The sequence below is a fragment of the Bos indicus x Bos taurus genome, chromosome 8, assembly GCF_003369695.1.
Source record: "Bos indicus x Bos taurus breed Angus x Brahman F1 hybrid chromosome 8, Bos_hybrid_MaternalHap_v2.0, whole genome shotgun sequence".
In the NCBI taxonomy this organism is placed as follows: Eukaryota; Metazoa; Chordata; class Mammalia; order Artiodactyla; family Bovidae; genus Bos; species Bos indicus x Bos taurus.
The window spans coordinates 70,946,310-70,968,501 of record NC_040083.1 but is presented as its reverse complement, the minus strand read 5'-3'; the positions used below and the strand labels follow the sequence as shown (position 1 = coordinate 70,968,501).

Genomic DNA, 22,192 nt, shown 5'->3' with positions numbered 1-22,192 from the left:
TTGGGTTTCTTTTAATTTCTATTTCACAAACTCATTGGCATCACCCATCAGTCTTACTCATTATGGCTCACAGCTGAACCTTGTGGATTTGCTGCCTTGGATTCAGGTCCATGCCTCCGTGTCTTGCCCCACACTGCACTGTCTGCATTTTCACTGCATATATTTTCACCAACCCAGGTACAGAAAGCTTAAGGTCTATGGATGAATGGAGTTGTATTGTTGTTGTTTAGGCACTCAGTCATGTCCAATTCTTTGTGACCCCCATGAACTGTAGCCTGCCATGCTCCTCTGTCCATGGGATTTCCTAAGCAAGAATACTGGAGTGGGTTGCCATTTCCTTCTCCAAGGGATCTTCCCCACCCAGGGGCAGAAGTCGCATCTCCTGCATGGCAGGCAGGTTCTTTACCACTGAGCCACCTGGGAAGCCCGACGGATGGAGTGGTCTACTGCAAGTAGCAAGCCTTGGTCTCTAACAGGAAGGGTTTGCATGGAGCACTGGATGGAAGACTTTCTCAGTCATGGGCAGAATGACAGGCTGGCCCCACCCCTCGACTATTCCTTCCTCTACTTGGAGTACAAATGGATTTGTCACAGAGGTGTCTGAGAGATTGACCAAGAAGCAAGGGAAAACATTTAGGCTCAGATTTGCCTCCACACTGACCTCCCAACACTCCCCTGGAAGATTTCCAAGCCATAGGATAGATGCAAAAAGTGTCACAAATTGAGTAGAAAGTTATTTAGCTTTGACCTCTGTCTGCAGACCACTGGAAGAAAGAATGCTAAGAAGAAAAAAATGGGTCAAAGAAGTTTCATTTTCTTCACTAGCAAGGTGCAATGTTCACTATCACCTTGAAATAGAATTGCTTTTTTAAACCAAGGAGCTCAAAATAACACCTGTGTTATCTGATATAGCCCTTCATCTGCCCTGAATGGTTAGGTAGGGATGTGAGCCTCCCCTTTAGCACTGGGGCAGACTAGTTAATAAATAAAGTAGTTAATAAACCCTAACAAGTTAATAAACAGAATAGTTAGTAAATAGATCCTCCGCTTAGCACTAGGGCAGAGTAGTTAATAGTTAATAAACCTACAACCCCTTGATAGTTCTCTGCTAGGTAATAATAGGATGGTAAACAGAATGGTTTTATCACAGAATTCCTAAAATATGTAGAACCGTGCCAGTCATCTGCAAGCTCACTGGCTAAGTCACAGGTGTGTGACCTAGACCACAAATATAAGTCATCCCCTTAAAAAAAGCATCCTGATGACCTGAAACAATCAATGGTCAATCTGACTTAGCCAGGATTCACACTTTTTTTTTTTTAATGTAAAAGGCATATCTCCTTGCTGGTTGGTTCGGGCGCCCTCGTGTGTCTCAACAGAGTACTGTTCCTTTCTGTCTCCAAAGGGCATGATTCTGACAGATTCAATGACACACATTTCTTTGTACTTGTTTCAGTATGCTCCTGTGAAACAGAAGATTGACAGGCTGCCCGAGGACTATGAACTTGTCCTCCCTGATATAAAGTGACATTGTAACTTAGACCTGAAGGGATGAGACACTAGTGTTCACAAGAGTAGAGGCTAATTTCAACTTGCTTGTCCTGGTTTAAACGTGTTAGATTATCTTGTGTATTCTTTTTCCTCTTCCTGCCCCATCCCAAGGGGCAGTGCGCTAAGGATGCGTGGTCCTCCTCCACTGCGGGGGTCACACGACTGAAGAACCCAGAACTCCTTTTAGAACAAACAAATCTCAGGTGACCTAGCTCCATCATCTACCCTATGGCCATGCATAAGTCATTCCTCTCTGGTCTCAGGCTCTTTCTGTGGGAGGGGAGAGTGAGGTTTTTTCTCACAGATAAGAAGCAGCAGCAGCACCATGCCCGGTGTAGAGCAGATAGGCACCAGGCAAATGTTAATTGAATCTAAACCTGTAAACTCCATTCCAACCCACTGGCCATATTAGATTTCCAGAAAACAGATATTCTTCCTCATCAAATACAACCTACGTGCATTAAGAAGTAGCTTGGGAGTTCATGGCGCACAAGAAAAGGTCAAACATTTCTCCACATTTCCCACAACACTTGACTTAATACCAAGAACTCAGTAATCCTCCCTAAACCAGTGGGGGTAGGGGGAGTTTACCCTCTTAATATAGTTCCCCCTTTCTTTCTTTGGCAGAGTTTAAAGCAGTCAGAGGCAATTAACAAGGCCAAGAATTTGAGACTGTCTGCACAGTAAACGTATCTTTATAGAAGGAAGAGATGATTTCCACACACCCGCCCCCCTATCTTCCTTCTTTTCCTCTCTTTCTTTTTCTTGAGATTAGGAAGCCATGACTGAATGGTCCTACAGTGCAGTTAGGCCTCAAGATTCCCAGAGAAGAATGACAGTGACACTCCAACCTTGTTTACGATGTCACACCGACCTTGATGAGTCTTGCAGTCTGTTAACCGCAACAGAAACATTTACCAAGAGACCATGCTCCTTGGCTACTCTCACCAAAAAGCCCAGAGCCATTCACCGCTCAGTTTTAAGCTAGCCAAATCCAACAAAGCCCAGAGATCTTTGATGTAATCTTCTCACTGAACTCATGCCAGCCTCGCACGGGCACAGTCAGGGCACCATCACCCAGCCTTAGGTGTTGGCAGATTCTCCCACCCACTTCTGTGCACTTTCCCAGCTTGAGGGCATGGCAAAGGCTCCCCTCCCCTCCCACCTACTGCACCTGGGGGTGCCTCCAACTTGCACAGCCGCAGTAGGGCTTGGGAAGATTCCTCATCTCCCTTAAGCGCATCACATCTTTTTGTGAGCTAAGTTACTACCTTAACAGAATCCCAGAAAGTGCCAGTCTAACGGAGATGCTAGATAGTCTTGTCAACTAAAATCCATAACCAATGAATGGGGAAGGGAAAACCCCTGATGTACTGTCATTAAACTAGGAGAAATATTTTTTCCCAATAAAGTTCTTACACTAATTGATAATTTCCATCTTATTTCAAACATCTCTCATCATTTTCCCCCTTTCTTTCCTACTGCTGTCCTGGTTGTCCAGGACCTCAACAACACAAATTGATCTTACTAACTAGCTTTACAATCTCCATTCTTTTCTTCCTCCAAGCCATCCTAAGTACAATCGAAGGACCTTCCCCCAATGCTAATTTCAACACATTTAGCAATTCCTACTCAAGAACCCTTGACTCCTCGTTGCTTGCATGATAAAATTCAAAGTCTGAAATCTGATATTCAAGCTCTTTTGTATTCTTCCTTACTCCCCCATCCCAGGAGAAGTTACAAAGAAACTGGACATCACCTCCAGTGCTCCCCAGACTCTTCTATCATTCTTATATCAAAGTCTAATGCGAGCACAAGGATTGAGTACATTCATATGTCCTTGAACTCTGGGTAAGAGATGCTATTTACATTAGGGATTTCTAGGTAGGCTTCAGCTTCCGCCTTTGATGTTCTCAAATGCACAGATGCACTAGTTATATGCAAACCAATATGGCTGCCCACCATTGCATTGCTTCATGTTATCAGTACTGTGAGATATTTCACACACTCAGCTAGGAACCTCCAGACAGATGACAATAAGTTAATGAAATCCAGAGAAACAATGAACCAACATCAGAAGATGCAAAACACACCCTGACAATTGTGGAACAATCTGTTCTGGTGGGAACACCAGGGTATGGGGAAAAGAATGGCGATGGTGAAAAGTAAGTCACCACCCTTCAAAGCCAGTAGGTTAAAACAAGGAAAGTCTAACAAGAGAAACAGTACTGCCTTTAACAAGAAAAAAATGGCTAAGGAGGTAGAGAAGTAGAGGATGAGAAATCCAAATCTTCGGGAAGAATATGCATCTGTCTTCTGGTTCTCCTTCTAGAAGAAAACACACAACTATTAATACTGTGTTGCAGTGCCGTCACGCCAGACACCTATCACTCCTGCCTGAAGCAATAAAAACAACCTCTGAGATTTCCAGAACAAAAACATTTTTAAAAAATGAAACATCATGGCTTTTTCATAAATTCTGCAAAAGCAACAACAGCAGTTCACATCTTTCCTGCACTGACCGTTCCATGAAGCTTTGCCACATCTGTAGCCAATGCTGACCATGGCCTTCTCTTACCATACAAGTTTCTGACACCCTGAACCCTTAGGAAATATGACTGGGGTTGACCTTCTTCCCAACTTGACTATAAGCTTCTCAGTGATGAGAATCATTACTTTTCCTCCTTCTCTCTTCTCCTTTACCTTCCCCCACGCATCCCCTAAGCTCCCAGCCTAGAAGGTACTTGAGAAATACCAATACTGTCAGTTAATTTAAATTGAAAATGTTAAAAGAAATTTGAAAATTCCCTTTCTTTTCTCTAGATATTCCCTCTACCCTTAATTTTCTCTGCTCCTTCTTCTAGCAAACATCATATTTTCCAAACAACCTTTTTTTTTTTTTTTTTTCCTTGCCAGGCAACCTATAATCACTCCCCACACTCATGTAGAGTTGATTCTTGGTTTGTGGTTAAGAGTCGGAGCTCTTTCTCCAATCTTTGTTTGAAGATTTGATGATTTACATGGAAGTCTTTGGCTCTGTTTTCTTACAAGATCATCTTGCCCGTCTGGACGAATCCCTGATGGCCCTTTCTCATTTACCTCCTTCAAATGTTTAAAGGTTGTCTTGCTTAATCCTTTCACTCCAACCCAGCCCTTAATGACCACCTTCAATCCTAACCATCAGTCCTAAATCCTCTCCAAGATCATTAGCCTCCTTCACAAGTTAGGGACAAGCCTCAGTATTGCCTACAGCCCACTTATGAGAAAATATGAACTTCTATCCTAGGCATGGTTGTGATGCCACAGTAATTTTCTTATTACATATCAAGCTTATTAGCCCTTTCTCCAACACATGCTGGTCTCTTACCCCTTCTTCCCTGTCTTGCCCACCCCCTAATCCCTCTCCCCCCACTCAACAAGAAATGAACTGGTTTACCCAACAGGTTTATTCTTGCTTTGGCCAGCTTATTGTTTCAATGTGATTATGAAGTTGCTGGGCTTGAATACACAGTTTATTAATTTCCAGGCATTCACGATGTCTCCCTGTTGAGCAGAATATATGTAGGTATTCATGTGTCTAGCTGTGGTAACTAACACTCTTGGAGTTTGCAGTCTTGCTGGTAACAAAAAAGATGGGAGTCAAGGTTAATTTGTGTTACTAGACATTGTTTTAGAGATATCAGGAATGCTAGACTCCAACTTTGGCATTTGACAGGTTGGAAAATAGGTAGAACAGGGTAAAAGGATTTGACCAGGGTCATAGAGCTGATCAATAGAGGAACTGGGGTGACAGCTCAGAGCTCTCATTTTCCAGTCCACCAGGGCCCTTATCCTCCTACATGTCCCTTTACAAAAGCTCATATATGTGAAAACTCAGGATGGATGTCCACATACAGCCAAAATGCCTTGCAGACCTGTGAACACACTTACACTGAGAAGATGGGGAGGTACTATCCACGTAACTTACAACACTGAGACCGTGCTATGAAAATTATAGTAAAACTGCTGTAATGAGTTTAAATTCGAATCCAAAGAGACCCCACTACTCATCCTGCCTGGATTGCATTCCTTCCCATAGCACACAGTTTTAAAAGATGGTTAGATTTCCCAAAGCACCTGGTTGAGTTCATCATACGATTTCCCTTTAATTCGACCAACACAAAATCATCCCTGAATTCTGTGAAAATAGCTTTTTCATACATCTCTGCACACACAGTCACACACACGTATAAAACATTGGCAGCAGGTACTTTTAATTTGCTGGAAAATATTTCTAAGAAGTCAAACAGCTCTAGCCCAATGAGCACGCCCTCCGATTGGCTGGCCAGACCAGCTGAGGGACCTGATTGGTCCCTGATCCTGAGGACCGATAAGAACGGCTATAAAATCCCTGGGTGCAGCTCTGGGCCCCCAGTTTGCAAAAGCCAGAGGTGCAAGGAGCAGCGACTGCAGCAGCAACAACAGCAGCAGCAAAAAGCGCCAGCGGAAGCAACATCAGCAGCAGCAACAACAGAAAAATCCTCATCAAATCCTCACCTAGGTTCTCAGTGTATCCAGATCCACATCTTCACTCAAGCCGGGAGAGGGAAAGAGGAAAGGGGGGGAGGAAAAAAAAAAAACCCAGCAACTTAGCGGAAACTTCTCAGAGAATGCTCCAAAACTCAGCAGTGCTTCTGGTGCTGGTGATCAGTGCTTCTGCAACCCATGAGGCGGAGCAGAATGATTCTGTGAGCCTCAGGAAATCCCGGGTGGCAGCTCAGAACTCAGGTAAGCGGCAAACCCAGGACCGGTTTCTCCCGCAAGGAGCTGTCCTCATTTGCCTCTCGCTTTTGCAACTGTGTCTGTGACGGCTGATCTTGATAATAAATGTGCTGCATGCCTGAAGGCAATAAACTGCCAGTGTAATCCAATAGCCTTAGGAAGTGGAGCTCCTTTGTTTAATAAATTGCATGCAACTAACGAAGAAGCTGGGCGCTCTGCTGAGGGTATTTCATTGCATAAGCCTAGCCTGATTGCCTGAAATCTGGCACGTACCCTCTTGGTGGGGGGGGGGGGGGGGGGACGGGGGGAGGGGGCGGGGGAGAGGCTTGAATGTTGGCATGCTTCAAAGCGCTCTCTATACTTTCCAGAAGCCGAAGCTGATCTTGAGGTGAGACGTGACTTGTCTGATGCTGCTCCTCTTCCTTCACCCTAAAGACCCCATAACTTGACTTCCTCGGCCCTTCAGGGAACACACAGAAAGCTCCCTCTGCAGAGCGATTTACCGAGCCATAGCTCTCCAGTCTGACAAATTCAGGGCAGATTTATAGAAAACCCTATACATCCCACCCCCACCCACCCCGCACCCCCCGACACTGCTCCTTCCGTCTGTCTCTGCTCTCTGAGGGCTCCATTCAATCCCCACGCAGCCCCTTGGCCAGGGAGCCCCCTCGTAAAAAAGTATCTGTGAAAGGTAGCAGCTATTTCTCCAAGGGGGCGGGGGTCTCTCTCTAGTCCTGACTCCCGGAGCAGTCAATTGTGTATTATCTTAGCCTCTAAAGGAAAAGAGTCCTCAGGAAGCCGGCATTGACACCTCTGCCTTTGGACTTGGCTTGTCCATCTTGCTTGCCTTCCATGCCGGCTCGCTCTCTCTCTCTGCCCCCACCCCGCCCCGCCCCGACTGTCAGTAAAGATGGGCTCGCAGGTGTTGGACGCCGCTCCCCTCGAAAGAGCACAGGTCCCTGCCGAGAGGAGGGCTTTGGTTCACTTCCTTTTGTACTTAGTTGCTATAGAGATGCCGTGATTCACAATTCCAGCTTGCCTAAAACAATAGCAACCCTAATGCATATTAAAACTGCTTTAAGCAAAGTTATAATTTGAACCCGTGGAAATATATAATTAGGGAAATGACTTGTAACATCCCAGAGGCTGCGGGGGGAGGGGGGGCCGGAGGGGGGGGCCGGGGGGGAGGGGCCGCCTAACTGAATCGTGCTTTTGATCTCAGAGGAGACTCCTATGGTATGAAGGCTGCAGATCATTTCTCGCTGAGCTGCCTGCCAGAACACCCCCCCCCCCTTCTGTAGGAGAGAAATTACTTTTATGGGAGATCTTATCCACAATGTAGAAAGCCTCATGCAAGTTCTTTGCGGTTTTCTTTCCGTCTTGCACAAGGGGGTGCCTTGGCCTTGTTATTCTACACCTGTGTTTCTCTCTTTTTTAAAAAAATGGCTTTTAATATGAGAGATTATACATACCTCTAAGCACTGTCCTATGGAGGGGGGGGGGGGGGGTTGGGATGAAACATGAAAGGATCAGATTTCTTTCTGCCAATAGGAAGGTAAGTTAAACGCCCTAAATCAGAAGGGTCTCCAAGTGGACTCCTAGCAAGTTCTTCTCTGCCATTTAGGCCAAATGTCCATGCTTATTGGGGTTTCCCTGGTGGCACAGATGGTAAAGAATCTGCCTGCCAATGCAGGAAACACGGGTTCAGTCCCTGATTTGGGAAGATCCCCTGGAGAAGGAAATGACAATCCACTCCAGTATTCTTGCCTGGAAAATCCCGTGGACAGAGCAGCCTGACAGGCTACAATCAGTGTCACAAAGAGTCAGACCCGATTGAGCACGCACACGCACACACGCATGTCCATCCTTATTACCCTGGAGTGTATTTTTTTGGAAGCCAGATAGACTCCCTGGCCCTTCCTCCGCCTAAACTTGTCCACCCATCACTGCCTTCCCAGGCTTTCAGCCTTTAGGACATGACCTTGGATTCTGCAGAGTTCCTTCAAGAACTGTGCATGCCTGATCTTCCAATCTTACTTCTCCGACCACCAAAACTGTATGGGATGGTGAGACCAAGAGTATGCCTCCAAGGGAAAACTCATTCCCACTCCTCCATGTGCTCTGGTTCTTATAAGCAAAAGGAGTCTGCTTGTCCCCTCTCTTCTTCATCCCCCACACCACTCTGAATGGGTCTTTTTGGTAGCCCCATCACAGACTCCCAGGAGAAGTTCTTCTCACCCCTTTGTCTTTGAATTTTGCCACCACATCACCGTGATCTGTCCAGAGCATCCTCACCGTTTGACCCAGATTGGATGGATTTGTATCTTTCAGCTGAAGTGATTCGCTGCCTCAACAGCGCGCTGCAGGTTGGCTGTGGAGCTTTTGCATGCCTGGAAAACTCCACCTGTGACACAGATGGGATGTACGACATCTGTAAATCCTTCTTGTACAGCGCTGCTAAATTTGACACTCAGGTAATAAGACCTTGACCCCTGCTCCCACTGGCTATATGTCATTAACGGTGTATGAAACTATTGTTCTTCGGACCCAGTCTTGTAGGGAACCAGCTCTGCTTCCCAGCCTCGCTACTCTAAATTCTCATCTCTAACGTGTGTATACACACACACACACACACACACACACACACACACTGTGGGCTAAGAAATAGGTTCTATATAAACCACTCTCCACCCACTCTAATGCACAATTGTAACACGCTGACAGAGGCTGTCTTATAAGGGAGGGGTGATGAGCGGAAAATCTTTGCTTCTTCAAGAGGAAATAAAAATGTTCTTCTAACAAAGAAGCTCTTCTCACTATATAAGCCAGCATACTAGCTTGCTTGTTTGTTTGTTTACTAGCTTGTGGTTTGAGTTATCAAATCTCAATCCAGAGAATACAATCTATTCTCTAAGAATACTGTCTATTTTTAGGCTGCAGAGTGGTTGGTTATGGTTCATCTCTTTTTGTCATCTCATTTCATTTCTATGGAGCTCAATTCTCAAGGTAGTCTAAGGGAATAGGGATTTAAAAAAAAAAAATCTTGACTGCAGCCTACAATTCTCTTATTACAAGGACATTTAGAGGGCTGGCTTCCCTGGTGGCTCAGTGGTAAAGAATCTGCCTGCGATGCAGAAGATGCAGGAGATGCAGGTTCAATCCCTGGGTCAGGAAGATCCCCAGGAGGAGGGCATGGCAACCCATTCCAGTATTCTTACCTGGAGAATGTCATGGACAGAGGAACCTGGCAGGCTACAGTCCATGGGGTCATAAGAGTTGGGGGTTAGAGTTATGGGTCAAGGGTTAGGGTTAGAGACAGTGCCAAGGCATGCCCCCTTAAGTTCCACATACTGTAGGCACTGTCCTCTCTGTTCAGCTCAAGCTAAAGTTTGTCCTCTTGCCCCCCTCCTTCCTCGGCAGGGAAAAGCATTTGTCAAAGAGAGCTTAAAGTGCATCGCCAACGGGGTCACCTCCAAGGTCTTCCTGGCCATTCGGAGGTGCTCTACTTTCCAGAGGATGATTGCCGAAGTCCAGGAGGAGTGCTACACCAAGCTGAACGTGTGCAGTGTCGCCAAGCGGAACCCGGAAGCCATCACGGAAGTCGTCCAGCTCCCTAATCATTTCTCCAACAGGTACAGATGAATCCACTTTTTGGCAATTGTGGGGGAGGAGGGAGTGGTTGACTGGCAGAGCCAGATACAGAAGGGGTTAAATTGCCACAATCGTGCTCTTATTTTAGCTTGCAGTCTTCCCAGCTTTTGCAGGAAAAAATATGTTTGTGATTGTCTGTGACAGCTTAGGCAGCCTGGATTTTTTTTCACTGTTGTAGGAAAGTGTTTCCATGCATCTAATAGAAAACTTCATCCACAGCATCCCTGGGTGCATTGCCTTGAAGGGAATTATGAAGTTTATGGAAACAAGCTTTTGAGACATCCAGTTGGGCTGAAATCGTGACTAGGCAAAGTACAGTGGGTCATCATGAAAACCTTGGTCAAATGTCATCAACAGACTTCTAAAACTGCATGTATTTTGAGTCAGTCCGAAGTCCCCCTAGATATTTCACTGGGTATCCCAGAGCAAGCCATCTCCCTTTGGCGGGACTCAAATTTCCTTTGGGAAAAGTGAAATGGCTGGACTAGATGATTCCCATGTTCCCTTCCAGGTCTGTCATCCCATTCTTCTAGTCCAGGGTTTCCCGGAATGGTTTTCTGCTGATTCCCTGGATCCCTGAGCCCAAGCCACTAAGCTAGTAATATCTGAGCATCACGCCCTTCTGCATCCTTGACTCACTGTCTTTACCAGACAGGAGTCAGCACCTAAGACATGAGATGGCAGGCATGCTCATTTCATGGCCTAGAAAGCTTTCTGGCAAGACCTGGGCTTCATCATCCGTGATCAAGTTCAGAGAGGTTCTAATGGGGCCAGCATGGAAGTATGGCAGGGACAATGCAGACCAGTCAAGTTCGGCCTCCTGTGATGCCGCACAGCCTAAAACTTGACTCCTAGTCCTGAAGGACTATTTTTCTCTGATTCTCCAGTCAAATTTGCACATATTCACAAAGATCAGACCCTATGGGTTGCTCTGACCACAAGACAGCTAACACAGCCTTACCAGATTGATTTCCTAGCCAATGGCTGCCTCCCTTCTTCAGAGAGTCCTTAATAACCTAGTCCTTCTGGGGCTAACCATTAAGTTAGTCATTTATACATGATAGCCCTAGTGGTAAAGAACCTGCCTGCCAGTGCAGGAGATGTAAGAGACACGGGTTCAATCCCTGGGTCAGGAAGATCCCCTGGAGGAGGGCACGACAATCCACTGCAGTATTTTTGCCCAGAGAATCCCATGGACAGAAGAGCCTGGTGGGCTACTGTCCATAGGGTCACACAGATCAGACATGACTGAAGCGATTTAGCATGCACACACGGAAAATGGAAAAGTAGCTCCTCCTTAGAGAAAGGCTGAGGCCTCTGACATTAAACTTTGTAAATTTCTGATTCACCCTGACTACAGATCACTGCACTTCAGAACCTCATGTCAGTTTATAAAAGTCATGTGTTCAGTCTTTGGACGTGACCCTGTCATGGTCCTAACTGATATTCTGAGAACAGGAAAGTCAAATTCATCATTTATCTCAAGTGGCCTGTCTCTTTATATTGACCTTAGTCTTAATATTCTTAGGAAGATTCTTATTACATCTGGAGAGGGGGCGGGGGGGAAAACAGTCTGATACTTGGAGATTCTTCACCCTAAGGAAAAGAAGTAAAGATTGCTAGGTTTGACAGGTGCTAGGGACCAGGGGGCTAATGGACATGAACTTGAGCAAATTCCAGGAGATAGTGGAGGACACGGAAGTCTGGCATGCTGCAGTCCATGGGGTCATAGAGTCAAGCACAAGTTAGTGACTCAATAACAATATCAAGGACCAAGTATGTGTTTGTGTGGTAACTGTGCAGGAATATGTTAGTACAGCCATTATCAGTTTTAATCTTTAAGGGTCCAAAGACAGTTCATAACCTATAACATGGCATATGGCCAATTTTGAGACACTACTCATGTCTCTGATTCAACTGAGGTAGCATCTTTCATTATGAAGCCAGAGCTCTTAGAGAAAGGAGAATACAGATTGTGGACTGATGATACTAAGAATCTAAAAAGAGACTAGAAATAGGAGTTTTTTGATTTAGTTTCTTTTTTTTTTTTTTTTTTGGCCACACTGTGCAGTATGTGGGATTTTAGTTCCCTGACCAGGGATGGAACCCACGACCCCTGCAGTGGAAGCTGAGTCTTAACCACAGGACCGCCAGGGAAGTCCAGTAATAGGAATGTTTAAGCAGGCCATTATTCTTTTCAACAGATGTCTTGTTCTCACCTTTAGAAAGTGGTCACACAGAATCTGGTTATCATCCTCTGTCATCTTAGAAGAATCACCTTTATTAGGGAAAACAGTCAGTCTCTTGAAGACTAGAATCTTCCATGCAACTGTACCTTTCCCCAATTATTTGACTTCAACTGGCTAGTATTATTCCTGCTCAGAACTAGAGATTTCCGGTTCCATGCTGGGCTCTGGTTTGCTCTATTTAAGCTTCTCACTCTCCTGCCACATCCTGCTTTCCCAGCCTCTGTCCCACCATAGATACACAGTAAGTTGTGCCAACTGGCACAGAATTGTGAAAGGAAGTAGTTACAGGTTCATTCCACCTTCCTGTGACTTATCTAGCATGAGATTTGGGCCTGGGAGAATCCAAAAGCCTGTGACTGGACCAGGAGCCAGAACAGGGAACTTTTCCATGAGAGAAATGCGCTTAGAAGAGGAAGAATAGCTGGAGTGTCCCCCTGCCTGGATTTGCACACTATATTTTCAATAAGGAGGGAAGATGGCAAAATTGATCAGGCAAGTTGGGCAGCTGTGAGACTTGAGAAGAAATTGGACCATTCCAGATCCAGAGTGGGAAAACTGACAAAGCTTCCAACTCTCTAGGGCATGGATAGGGAACAGGAAACAGAAGAATAATATTGATCAAGGGAAACAAAGGACTATTTATAAACCTTCACACAGAATGTTCCTAGGCAGTATGTGTGTATTTGGGTAAGCATGGCTGAAACAGTAGCTATGGAGAATATCTGATCTTATTCTTTACCGAGAAAATAAAGTCACTGATGGAATTTTCAAAGGGGAAGCAAGAAACATGCTTTAAAGGGTACTTCCAGGCTGAGGGGAGAGGAGGAGGTCTTCCCCAGTAGCTTAGTGGTAAAGAATCCCCCAGACAATGTAGGAGCCACAGGAGACGCAGGTTCAATCCCTGAATGAGAGAGATCCCCTGGAGGAGGAAATGGAAGCTCACTCCAGTATTCTTGCCTGGAGAATCCCATGGACAGAGAAGCCTGGCAAGCTACAGTCCATGGCATCGCAAAACATTGGATACAACTGAGCGACTGAGCACACACCCATCAGGCTGGGTAATCAGAATTTTACCCACCAAATCTTGGGAGTACCTCCCACCGCCTCACCCGATAAAGATGACAAAAGGAATCATCTTAAATTGTTTTAACTCTTCCTACAAAGGATGGTCCTTAAGCAAATTTGCACTTTTTTTTTTGTTGCTATTGTTAAATTGAGAAGGAACGTATATATCAAACCCCAGAAACATGTCATAGCTAGAAATGACCATAAAGATTATCTAGGCTAACTGTCTCATTTTGGTAATTAAAGAACAGACCAAGAGAGGGGGTGACTTGCTGAAGGTCACACAGCTAGTGAATGACAGTGTTGAGCCTAAAATTCACACAGCCCTGATTCAAGCTCTTTGATTTCCACTTCAAAAATGGCAGCAGGTAAAACCTCTAGGAGATAGCCACAGTCTAAAAATGGAATACCAAACAGAATACAATAAATGTAGCCCCTGGTGATCAACAATTGAAGTTGTGTGCATTCTCTCCTCAAAGAGAAGGCACATCTCACCAATAGCTATAGTAACATCAAGATTTGATACAAGATGGTGATCCAGAAATACGTGACAAGGGCTAAATCAACTTTTTCTGGAGACACGATTTCTTCAGTAACCTCACTGAGGTGGCTTAGAGATAGGAAAGATCTGTCTCAATCACTAGAGGTCAATGCCATATTCCAGCCCTTAATGAAGAGGTGTAGGGTTAACCTTTTGCTTGCTCAGGCAAATGGTGTAGACATAAAGGCAGTCTCGTAGGTTTCCCACACTTGCAGGAGCTGCTGCTGGAGCCATGGACATTTTCTATTCGAAGGCGCTCTCTTAGCCTACCCTTGTTTAGTTAACAAGCTCCATGGGAGAGGCTAAGGGTAGATTTGGGGGGAGTTGCTAAGAGCAGTCAGGCTGGCCAGGATCGTCCTCAAGAAGCATCAAGAACAGGTGGCCTATTGGGGTTAGCAGAGAAAGCAACAGTAAAAGTAGGTGTTTTCAGAGTTGGAGAGCAGCTGTCTGGACAAAACGGGACCAGAGGAACACATAAATGGCCTTAAAGAGGTAAGGCTAGTTGCAGAAGCTTAGTTCCTTTACTGGTGTTGGACTTTTCATCCAGACTAGTCTTCAGTGTTGCCCTAAGGGAAGATCCTCTTTTCCAGCCCATTTGGAAGACCATTAAGTGTGAACAGTTCTTTCTAGAAATGGAAAGATTAACTTCTAAGTTATACAGTCCATGTTGCAGGGAGCGGGGGTGAGGGAGGGAGTGGTGGACAGGAAGGTGAGGGGTCACAAACCTTCTTCTCTAGGATCTAAAACACCCTGTGAAATAGACAAAGAGATCCAGGGAACCACATCCCAGCAGAGCACAAGAGATGCCTGGGGATCTATGTGGGTGTGTAGATGTCTACTTTGTTCATACAAAGTAGTCTATTCTCACTTTTTCCAAAACCACTTCTCTCCCCATTTCCCCATCCAAGCGAGATCTGCTTTGACTCATGTGCTTTATAATTCCAAAGGGTTGGAAAATGTGTCTCTGTGCCAGGGAGTCCCAATTTTAACAACAGCTGGATATAATCCTCCTTCACGGAAGAGGTCGAGCCAGGACTGTATCCAAGACCCAGACACTTTACTCCCTGTGTCCCCAGCTTCGTTCTGCTCCCTCACAGAAGGGTGATGGCTTTGCTTCAGTGCCCACATTCCACTCTATTTACTGTACATCCTTGAAAGGACCTCTGGAGGTGGGAGGAGGGTTAAGTTATTCTGGAAAGATGTTTGATCCTGTGTTCTATGAGGTGAGTTAAAAATAAACAGGTTTCTTTTCATGGAAGATCGTGGCCCAGCAGTCTTAGGGCTCCTCTGAGAAAAGGGTCTCTCTACGTAAATACTGCAGACCACCATCATCAGGGGGCTTCCCAGGCGGTGCTAGTGGTAAAGAACCCGCATGCAAATGCAGGAGACACAAGAGATATGGGTTCGATATCTGGGTTGGGAAGATCCCCTGGAGGAAGAAACAGCAACCCACTCCAGTATTCTTGACTGGGAAATCCCAAGGACAGAGGAACCTGGTGGACTACAGTCCATAGGGTGGCAAAGAGCTGGACACAACTAAAGCAACTTAGCACGGGCCATCATCAGGAGAGTCCTTTTAGTGAGCACAGAACTGATGGGTTTGACAACTGCCTCCTCAAAATGGAGCAGATGCATCCCAATTCAAACTGGAAAATACCAAAACTGTCTTCCCAACAAATAGGACCAGTAATTTATATGTGTTAAATATTAGACAGTTTACTGACAAAAGGTCAATGACAAGGTTCAAGTGTGTTCTTAATGTCATAAAAGACTCCTTTTTTGGTAATTTCCATGCTGTCTAACTCACAGGTACTGATTTTTCAAAAACCTGCATCAAAGGGAATATTACCTAAGAATATTTGCTGTGTAACATTTACACAATTGTTTTCACATCTTCTGCACTGCCATCTTATTCATGGAAAAATGTCCTATGACTAAAACGATGAAACCATATTCTTCATGGAAAAAAAAAATATATATATATATGTTAGTTTAATCCTTTCTGAGCCATAATGATTAGCCACAGTATTTCAGATGCTTCAAGAATTCAGATCAAAGATGAAGGAAATTTATAACAAACACCAATTTTTTTGTGTGAAACTTACCAGAAGACATACAGATAATTTTTTCTTTAGGGAACCATGACTTTGGAAATAACTCTATTTTGAAAGCTTCATTTCCTCAATGGCCACAAAATAAATCAACAAATAGACAGTGAGCAGGCAATATGGCCCTAGGACTTGGGCACATGAGGAGCACAGAGAATAAGGACACATATCCTGCCTTCAGCAAAGCTTACAGTTTAGTCAGGAAAACAAAACCATCAGCAAACAAGTGATGGTCACCAAATATCTATAAAAACATCCCCCCACCACTCAGCAAAAGCTTGAGTGGTGTGAGAAATTTCTTGAAATGATAGAAGCAAGAAGCATTAAGGGCCTCCAGCCTTTCTATGTAAATATCCTCATTGCCTGGCATTTGGTCCTCTCACTGCACTATCCCTTTGCAGGAAGACTGAAAATGACTGCGACAATAACCTTCAGAGAGGCTAGCCAAGGGATGATAGGGAACTCAGACTGAGTAGAAAAATGCATGAGATAACTGAAGACAGGGATCCCCTTTAAAAATTGAAATTTAGGGATTTCCTTGGCAATCCAGTGGTTAGGGCCCCATGTTTCCACTGAGGAACATGGGTTCCATTCCTGATTGGGGAACTAAAATCCCACAAGCCACTCAATGTGACCAGAAAAAAAAAAAAAAATAGAAATTTAGTCAGAATATGCACACATACCATCAAGAAAAAGAAAAATTGCAGAGTCACCAAAATAACCGTAAATGCTTTCACGGTGTGCAGTGACTATTGACATATAAGTGTGAGTGCTGGGTTACATCATCCATTTGATCAAGTCTTTGCTTCTACGTCTAGCCCACTGGAGGGCTTCTCTGGTAGTTCAGTGGTAAAGAATCCGCCTGCCAATACAAGAGATGCAGGTTTGATCCCAGGGTCACGAAGATCCTCTGGAGGAGGAAATGGCAACCCACTCCAGTATTCTTGCCTAGAAAATTCCATGGACAGAGAAGCCTGGCGGGCTACAGTCTGTGGGGTCACAAAGAGTCGGACATGACCGAGCAACTAATCACACACTAGCCCATTGGATGACCCGGGACAGTCACTTCAGCTCTCCTACCTTAATTTCTTCTCCATAAAAAGAGATGATGAAATAATCGTTAAATTACCTTCACAATCCCCATCTAGCTCCATGATTCTGTTTCTAAAGATTTTATAACTCGCCATGAGCCCACTATTCAAAGTACAATCTCAATCTCCTAAGCACTAAACATGAATACAGAACCATCTTTACTCTGGGTGGTAACTCAAGGCAGCGCATACACTCACACTAAGAAGATGCTGCATGAAAGTCAGAGGCAAAAGCCACCTTCAACTGATGCTACCCATGGGTGTTTGGTCTGGCCATTTGGACTGGGTGTTGGCTGCAGCCCAGATGAAAGCCAGGGTCTTGCCTTGCTCTCACCGAATGACCCCTCTTTCCCAATGCAGATACTATAACAGACTTGTCCGAAGCCTACTGGACTGTGATGAAGACACAGTGAGCACCATTAGAGACAGCCTGATGGAGAAAATCGGCCCCAACATGGCCAGCCTCTTTCACATCCTGCAGACGGATCACTGTGCCCATACACAGCAGCGAGCTGACTTCAACAGGAGGCGTGCCAATGAGCCACAGAAGCTGAAAGTCCTCCTCAGGAACCTCCGAGGTGAGGTGGCCTCTCCCTCCCACATCAAACGCACCTCCCAGGAGAGTGCCTAGCTGGGGAGAGGCAATCACAGCCTCAGCAAACTACGATCGTTTTAAGGGTGTTTACGCACCAACTTTGAGTGTACTGTGCCTGGTTTGATTTTTTTTTTTTTAAGTAGTTCCTATTTTCTATCCCTCTTCCCTTAAAGAAAAATTGCATGAAACTAGGCTTCTGTAATCAATTTCTCAACATTTTGCAATGGCGGCATTCCCACCAATAGAACATATGTGATCTCTATGCCTCTCCTCGGGAGAAAGTGGCCTCTTTTATCACTTCCCTCCACTCGGTCTTTTCCCAGCTCCCCTCCAACAACTCTCAAACACAAAACATTCACATAACTCCCCAGACATTGTCATTTGAAGATGCGGAGCCCTTTAGAATGGTTGCCCCAGTAGAGTTAGCTGATAAGAAGCAACTTAATTTAAATGCATGTCTTAAACCAATGCTCATAAAGATGCTCAGTGGAATTCGTGTTATGAATCTGTGCTGGCCATGGACGAATATGAATGTCATATTTGAGTTCTTGATCTCTCATGAGCTAGTGTCTTATGGTCTTGATCCTCAATGTCTAATTTCCTTCCCAACACATTTACCAAATTGCTCGAGCCTGGCTCTCCAACCAGACTTGGAGCCTGCATCTTCTTGCATCGAATGAAAAACAAAAAGCTAACATCTCTAAGTACTGTAACTGCTCAGAGCTTTAAAAGTATCTTTAACAATTGTCTTAAAACCAGAGAATCTTAAGGTCTAACTGTGGAATATAAATAGGTGAAAACTAATGTACTGTACATAAATTCCAGAGGACTCTGCTTAAACAAAGCAGTATATAATAACTTTATTGCATATAGATTTAGTTTTGTAACTTAGCTTTATTTTTCTTTTCCTGGGAATGGAATAACTATCTCACTTCCAGATATCCACATAAATGCTCCTTGTGGCCTTTTTTATAACTAAGGGGGTAGAAGTAGTTTTACTCAACATCAAAACTTAAGATGGGCCTGTATGAGATAGAAAAAAAAAAAAAAAACAACAGGTTTATCTGAAGGACCCCAGGCAAGATGTTAATCTCCCAGCCCACCTCAACCCAGAGGCTACTCTTGACTTAGACCTATCCTGAAACAGCTCTGTCACATCCAACTGAGAATTACAGGAGCCAGAAAGAGCGACCCTTTGAGCTTGGGCCACTTAAGAGTGTGATCCGGCCTGCTATGCCTTGGGAAGTGGCAGTTCTTGACTTGTCACCGTTCATCAGTGCCTGGTTCTCTGGCAACATGATGATGGGGTAGGAGGCTTTCCATGAACTCAATCAGGAATGAGTCAATCAGCCTTTGGGTCTTTAGTTCGGGGGACTTGGGGCTGAGGGGGTATAAGTAACCCTGGGTTGTCCAGCCTTAATAAACTCCTCTTATTACATTTTTGTCCTGTAGCACGCTGCCTTGCTGAAGTAGTCCTGGCAGCCGGGCCATCTCTGTATAGGATTGCAAAAAAAAAGAAAAAAACAAAAAAAAAAAGAAAAAAAAAAAAAGAGGGAAAAACAGAGCTGGCGGTTTGATCCTTTCTGCCATGATGTTTACAAGATGGCGACCACCAAAGCCAAATGATTAACCTAGCTATGAACAACAGTAGTTTCTCAGGGTCACTGTCCTTGAACCCAACAGTCCCTTAGGAGCGTCACTGCCCACCAAAGGTCAACGTCGAGAGAGGAAGAGGGAGGAGGGGTAGGACTGTAAGGGCCACTCCAAACTCGCTTAGGTAGAAACCACTGGTGCTTGACTCTCACTCAGATGAACTTCCTATCTGTCCGAATCAGAGTGGTAGGGATCCTGGTGGGAGGAGGGAGGGCACATCTCCAGAAAAACGAAAAGCAATACAACTTTACCACAAAGCCTTTAAAACCAGTAACGTGCTGCTCAAGGACCAAGAGTGGATGCACAGACCTAGCAGCTGCACAAGCGGCTGCTTTTGTCCCCACACAGCCTCTCAGCGTGTTGACATCAGATTGTTAAGAGCATTTTTATACCCAGAACTGCCCCATCCCCAGGTCCCCAGACATATGGACACTGCCTTAGCCTCTTGGAAATCAGGTAGATCATATTCTAAGTTGATTCTCCCTCACCCTCCCTCCACCATCCCTCCCCACCCCAAACCTGCCCCCAGGCAAGGCTGGCTTCTCCAAACCAGAAAAGCTATTCAAGTTTTGTGTGTTATGTCCATTTCGCACTAAGCCAGGATCCCAATGCAACAAATAGTTTATGAGTATTCCTAGCGAAATTCTCTCTTAACTTCAGTCCAGTGGATTCTCTTTGATTTGCTGTGACCTCTTCAAACCGTGGTACCCCCTCCTTTTCTCCCCACAATAATATTTATATATGTATCTATAATACATATATCTACACATACGGAAAGAAGCAGTTCTCACAATATTGCTAGTTTTTTGCATCTCTTTTCCCTCCATCCTACTCCCTCCAATTCCCCCTTCAACTTCCAAAGCTTTGTCTTGTGTTTGCTGCACAGAGTGATTTGGGGGGCTGACCTAGACCAGTTTGCATGATTCTTCTCTTGTGATTTGGTTGCACTTTAGACATTTTTGTGCCATTATATTTGCATTATGTATTTATAATTTAAATGATATTTAGGTTTTTGGCTGAGTACTGGAATAAACAGTGAGCATATCTGGTATATGTCATTATTTATTGTTAAATTACATTTTTAAGCTCCATGTGCATATAAAGGTTATGAAACATATCATGGTAATGACAGATGCAAGTTATTTTATTTGCTTATTTTTATAATTAAAGATACCATAGCATAATATGAAGCCTTTGGTGAATTCCTTCTAAGATAAAAAATAATAATAATAAAGTGTTACGTTTTATTGTTTTTTTTCCCCTATGTCTTTCATTGTTATTCTTTAAAAATTTCTTGAATGAGACTTTCTGAACATGAGGTGAATGGCTGATTAGTTTCTTTACAGTTGCTGATGAAGTGCCAATATGTGGATGAACATAGTTTAAAGTCAACATTTTCCAAATCCCCTTAAAAACATTTAGTGGCTCCCATTACCTGCACAGTAAAATTGTAACCCAAACTCCTCACCACCCTAGAGGAAGCTTTATAGTCTGGTGCTGCTTCGCTCTCCAGCCTCAAGACATACCTTCTGTTCAATGGAGTCTATTCTCCCTCCATGACCCAGTTTGGGAACGGGCTGTGCTCTCTCTCCTTTCCATGCCTTTATTTATGCTGTTCTCACTTTCTAGATGTTTCCCTCCATCCTTTGCCTAGACAGGCAGCACCTTTGCTTCTCCAGTGTGTTCCCAGCACTGGAAAAGCATCCAGTTCATAGGATACCCTCAACACTTTCAATGAATGATTTAGAACAAATCAGAAGAGGGGAAAAGACATTTGAATCAGTGGGGCAAGGGAGGCAGATAGCTCGAGGGTGATAAGAATCCAGCTCCAAGACCAGACTTCTGAAATCTGAATTCTGGCTCTGCCATTTGTTAACTGCGTGGCATCAGATAGGGCTTCCTTGGTAGCTCAGTGGTAAAGAATCTGCCTGCTAACACTAGAGACACGAGTTCAATCCCTGGGTCAGGAAGATTCCTTGGAGATGAAAATGGCAACCCACTCCAGTACTCTTGCCTGGGAAATCCTGTGGACCGAGGATCCCGGTGGGCTATCCATGGGGTCGAGAAAGAGTCAGACATGACTTAGTGGCTGAGTACAACGTCAGGTAAACTATTTAATCTCAAAACATATCAGTTTCTTCCTCCATAATATGAGGATAGTGATAATTTTCCAAAGAGCTGTTACAAGATAAGTAAAGTGTTTCCATGTTCAATGCACTGTGATGTCATGCTGCTAAGTCGCTTCAGTCATGTTCGACTCTGTGCGACCCCATAGACGGCAGCCCACCAGGCTCCCCCATCCCTGGGATTCTCCAGGCAAGAACACTGGAGTGGGTTGCCATTTTCTTCTCCAATGCATGAAAGTGAAAAGTGAAAGTGAAGTTGCTCAGTCGTGTCCGACCCTCAGCGACCCCATGGACTGCAGCCTTCCAAGCTCTTCTGTCCATGGGATTTGCCAGGCAAGAGTACTGCAGTGGGGTGCCATTGCCTTCTCCGCTGTGATGTCATAAGGGTCAGCTATTATCATTACAAGTAGAGGAGATGTGAACAAAAGGAGGAGGCTGCTGCTGCTGCTGCTGCTAAGTCGTGTCCGACTCTGTGCGACCCCATAGACCGAGCCCACCAGGCTCCCCCGTCCCTGGGATTCTCCAGGCAAGAACACTGGAGTGGGTTGCCATTTCCTTCTCCAATGCAGGAAAGTGAAAAGTGAAAGTGAACTCGCTCAGTCGTGTCCGACTCTTATCGACCCCATGGACTGCAGCCTACCAAGCTCCTCCGTCCATGGGATTTTCCAGGCAAGAGTACTGGAGTGGGGTGCCATTGCCTTCTCCGAAAGGAGGAGGCACCCCATCTCAAAAAAACAGAGAAATGATTCCCAGCAGAATGACATTTACCTGAGTCTTGAAGGGCAATTACAACCTGTCATA

General features: G+C 44.8%; 1 protein-coding gene across 1 annotated transcript; it reads left to right on the top strand.

The window, feature by feature from the left end:
• Positions 1 to 5,960: 5,960 nt before the first annotated feature.
• On the top strand, positions 5,961 to 20,449 carry STC1 (stanniocalcin 1). Its single transcript, XM_027549936.1, has 4 exons — positions 5,961 to 6,318; positions 8,644 to 8,786; positions 9,733 to 9,944; positions 17,378 to 20,449. Exons 1-4 carry the CDS (start codon positions 6,201 to 6,203, stop codon positions 17,646 to 17,648), a joined length of 744 nt encoding a protein of 247 aa, XP_027405737.1. The 5' UTR covers positions 5,961 to 6,200; the 3' UTR covers positions 17,649 to 20,449.
• The last annotated feature ends 1,743 nt before the right edge of the window (positions 20,450 to 22,192 follow it).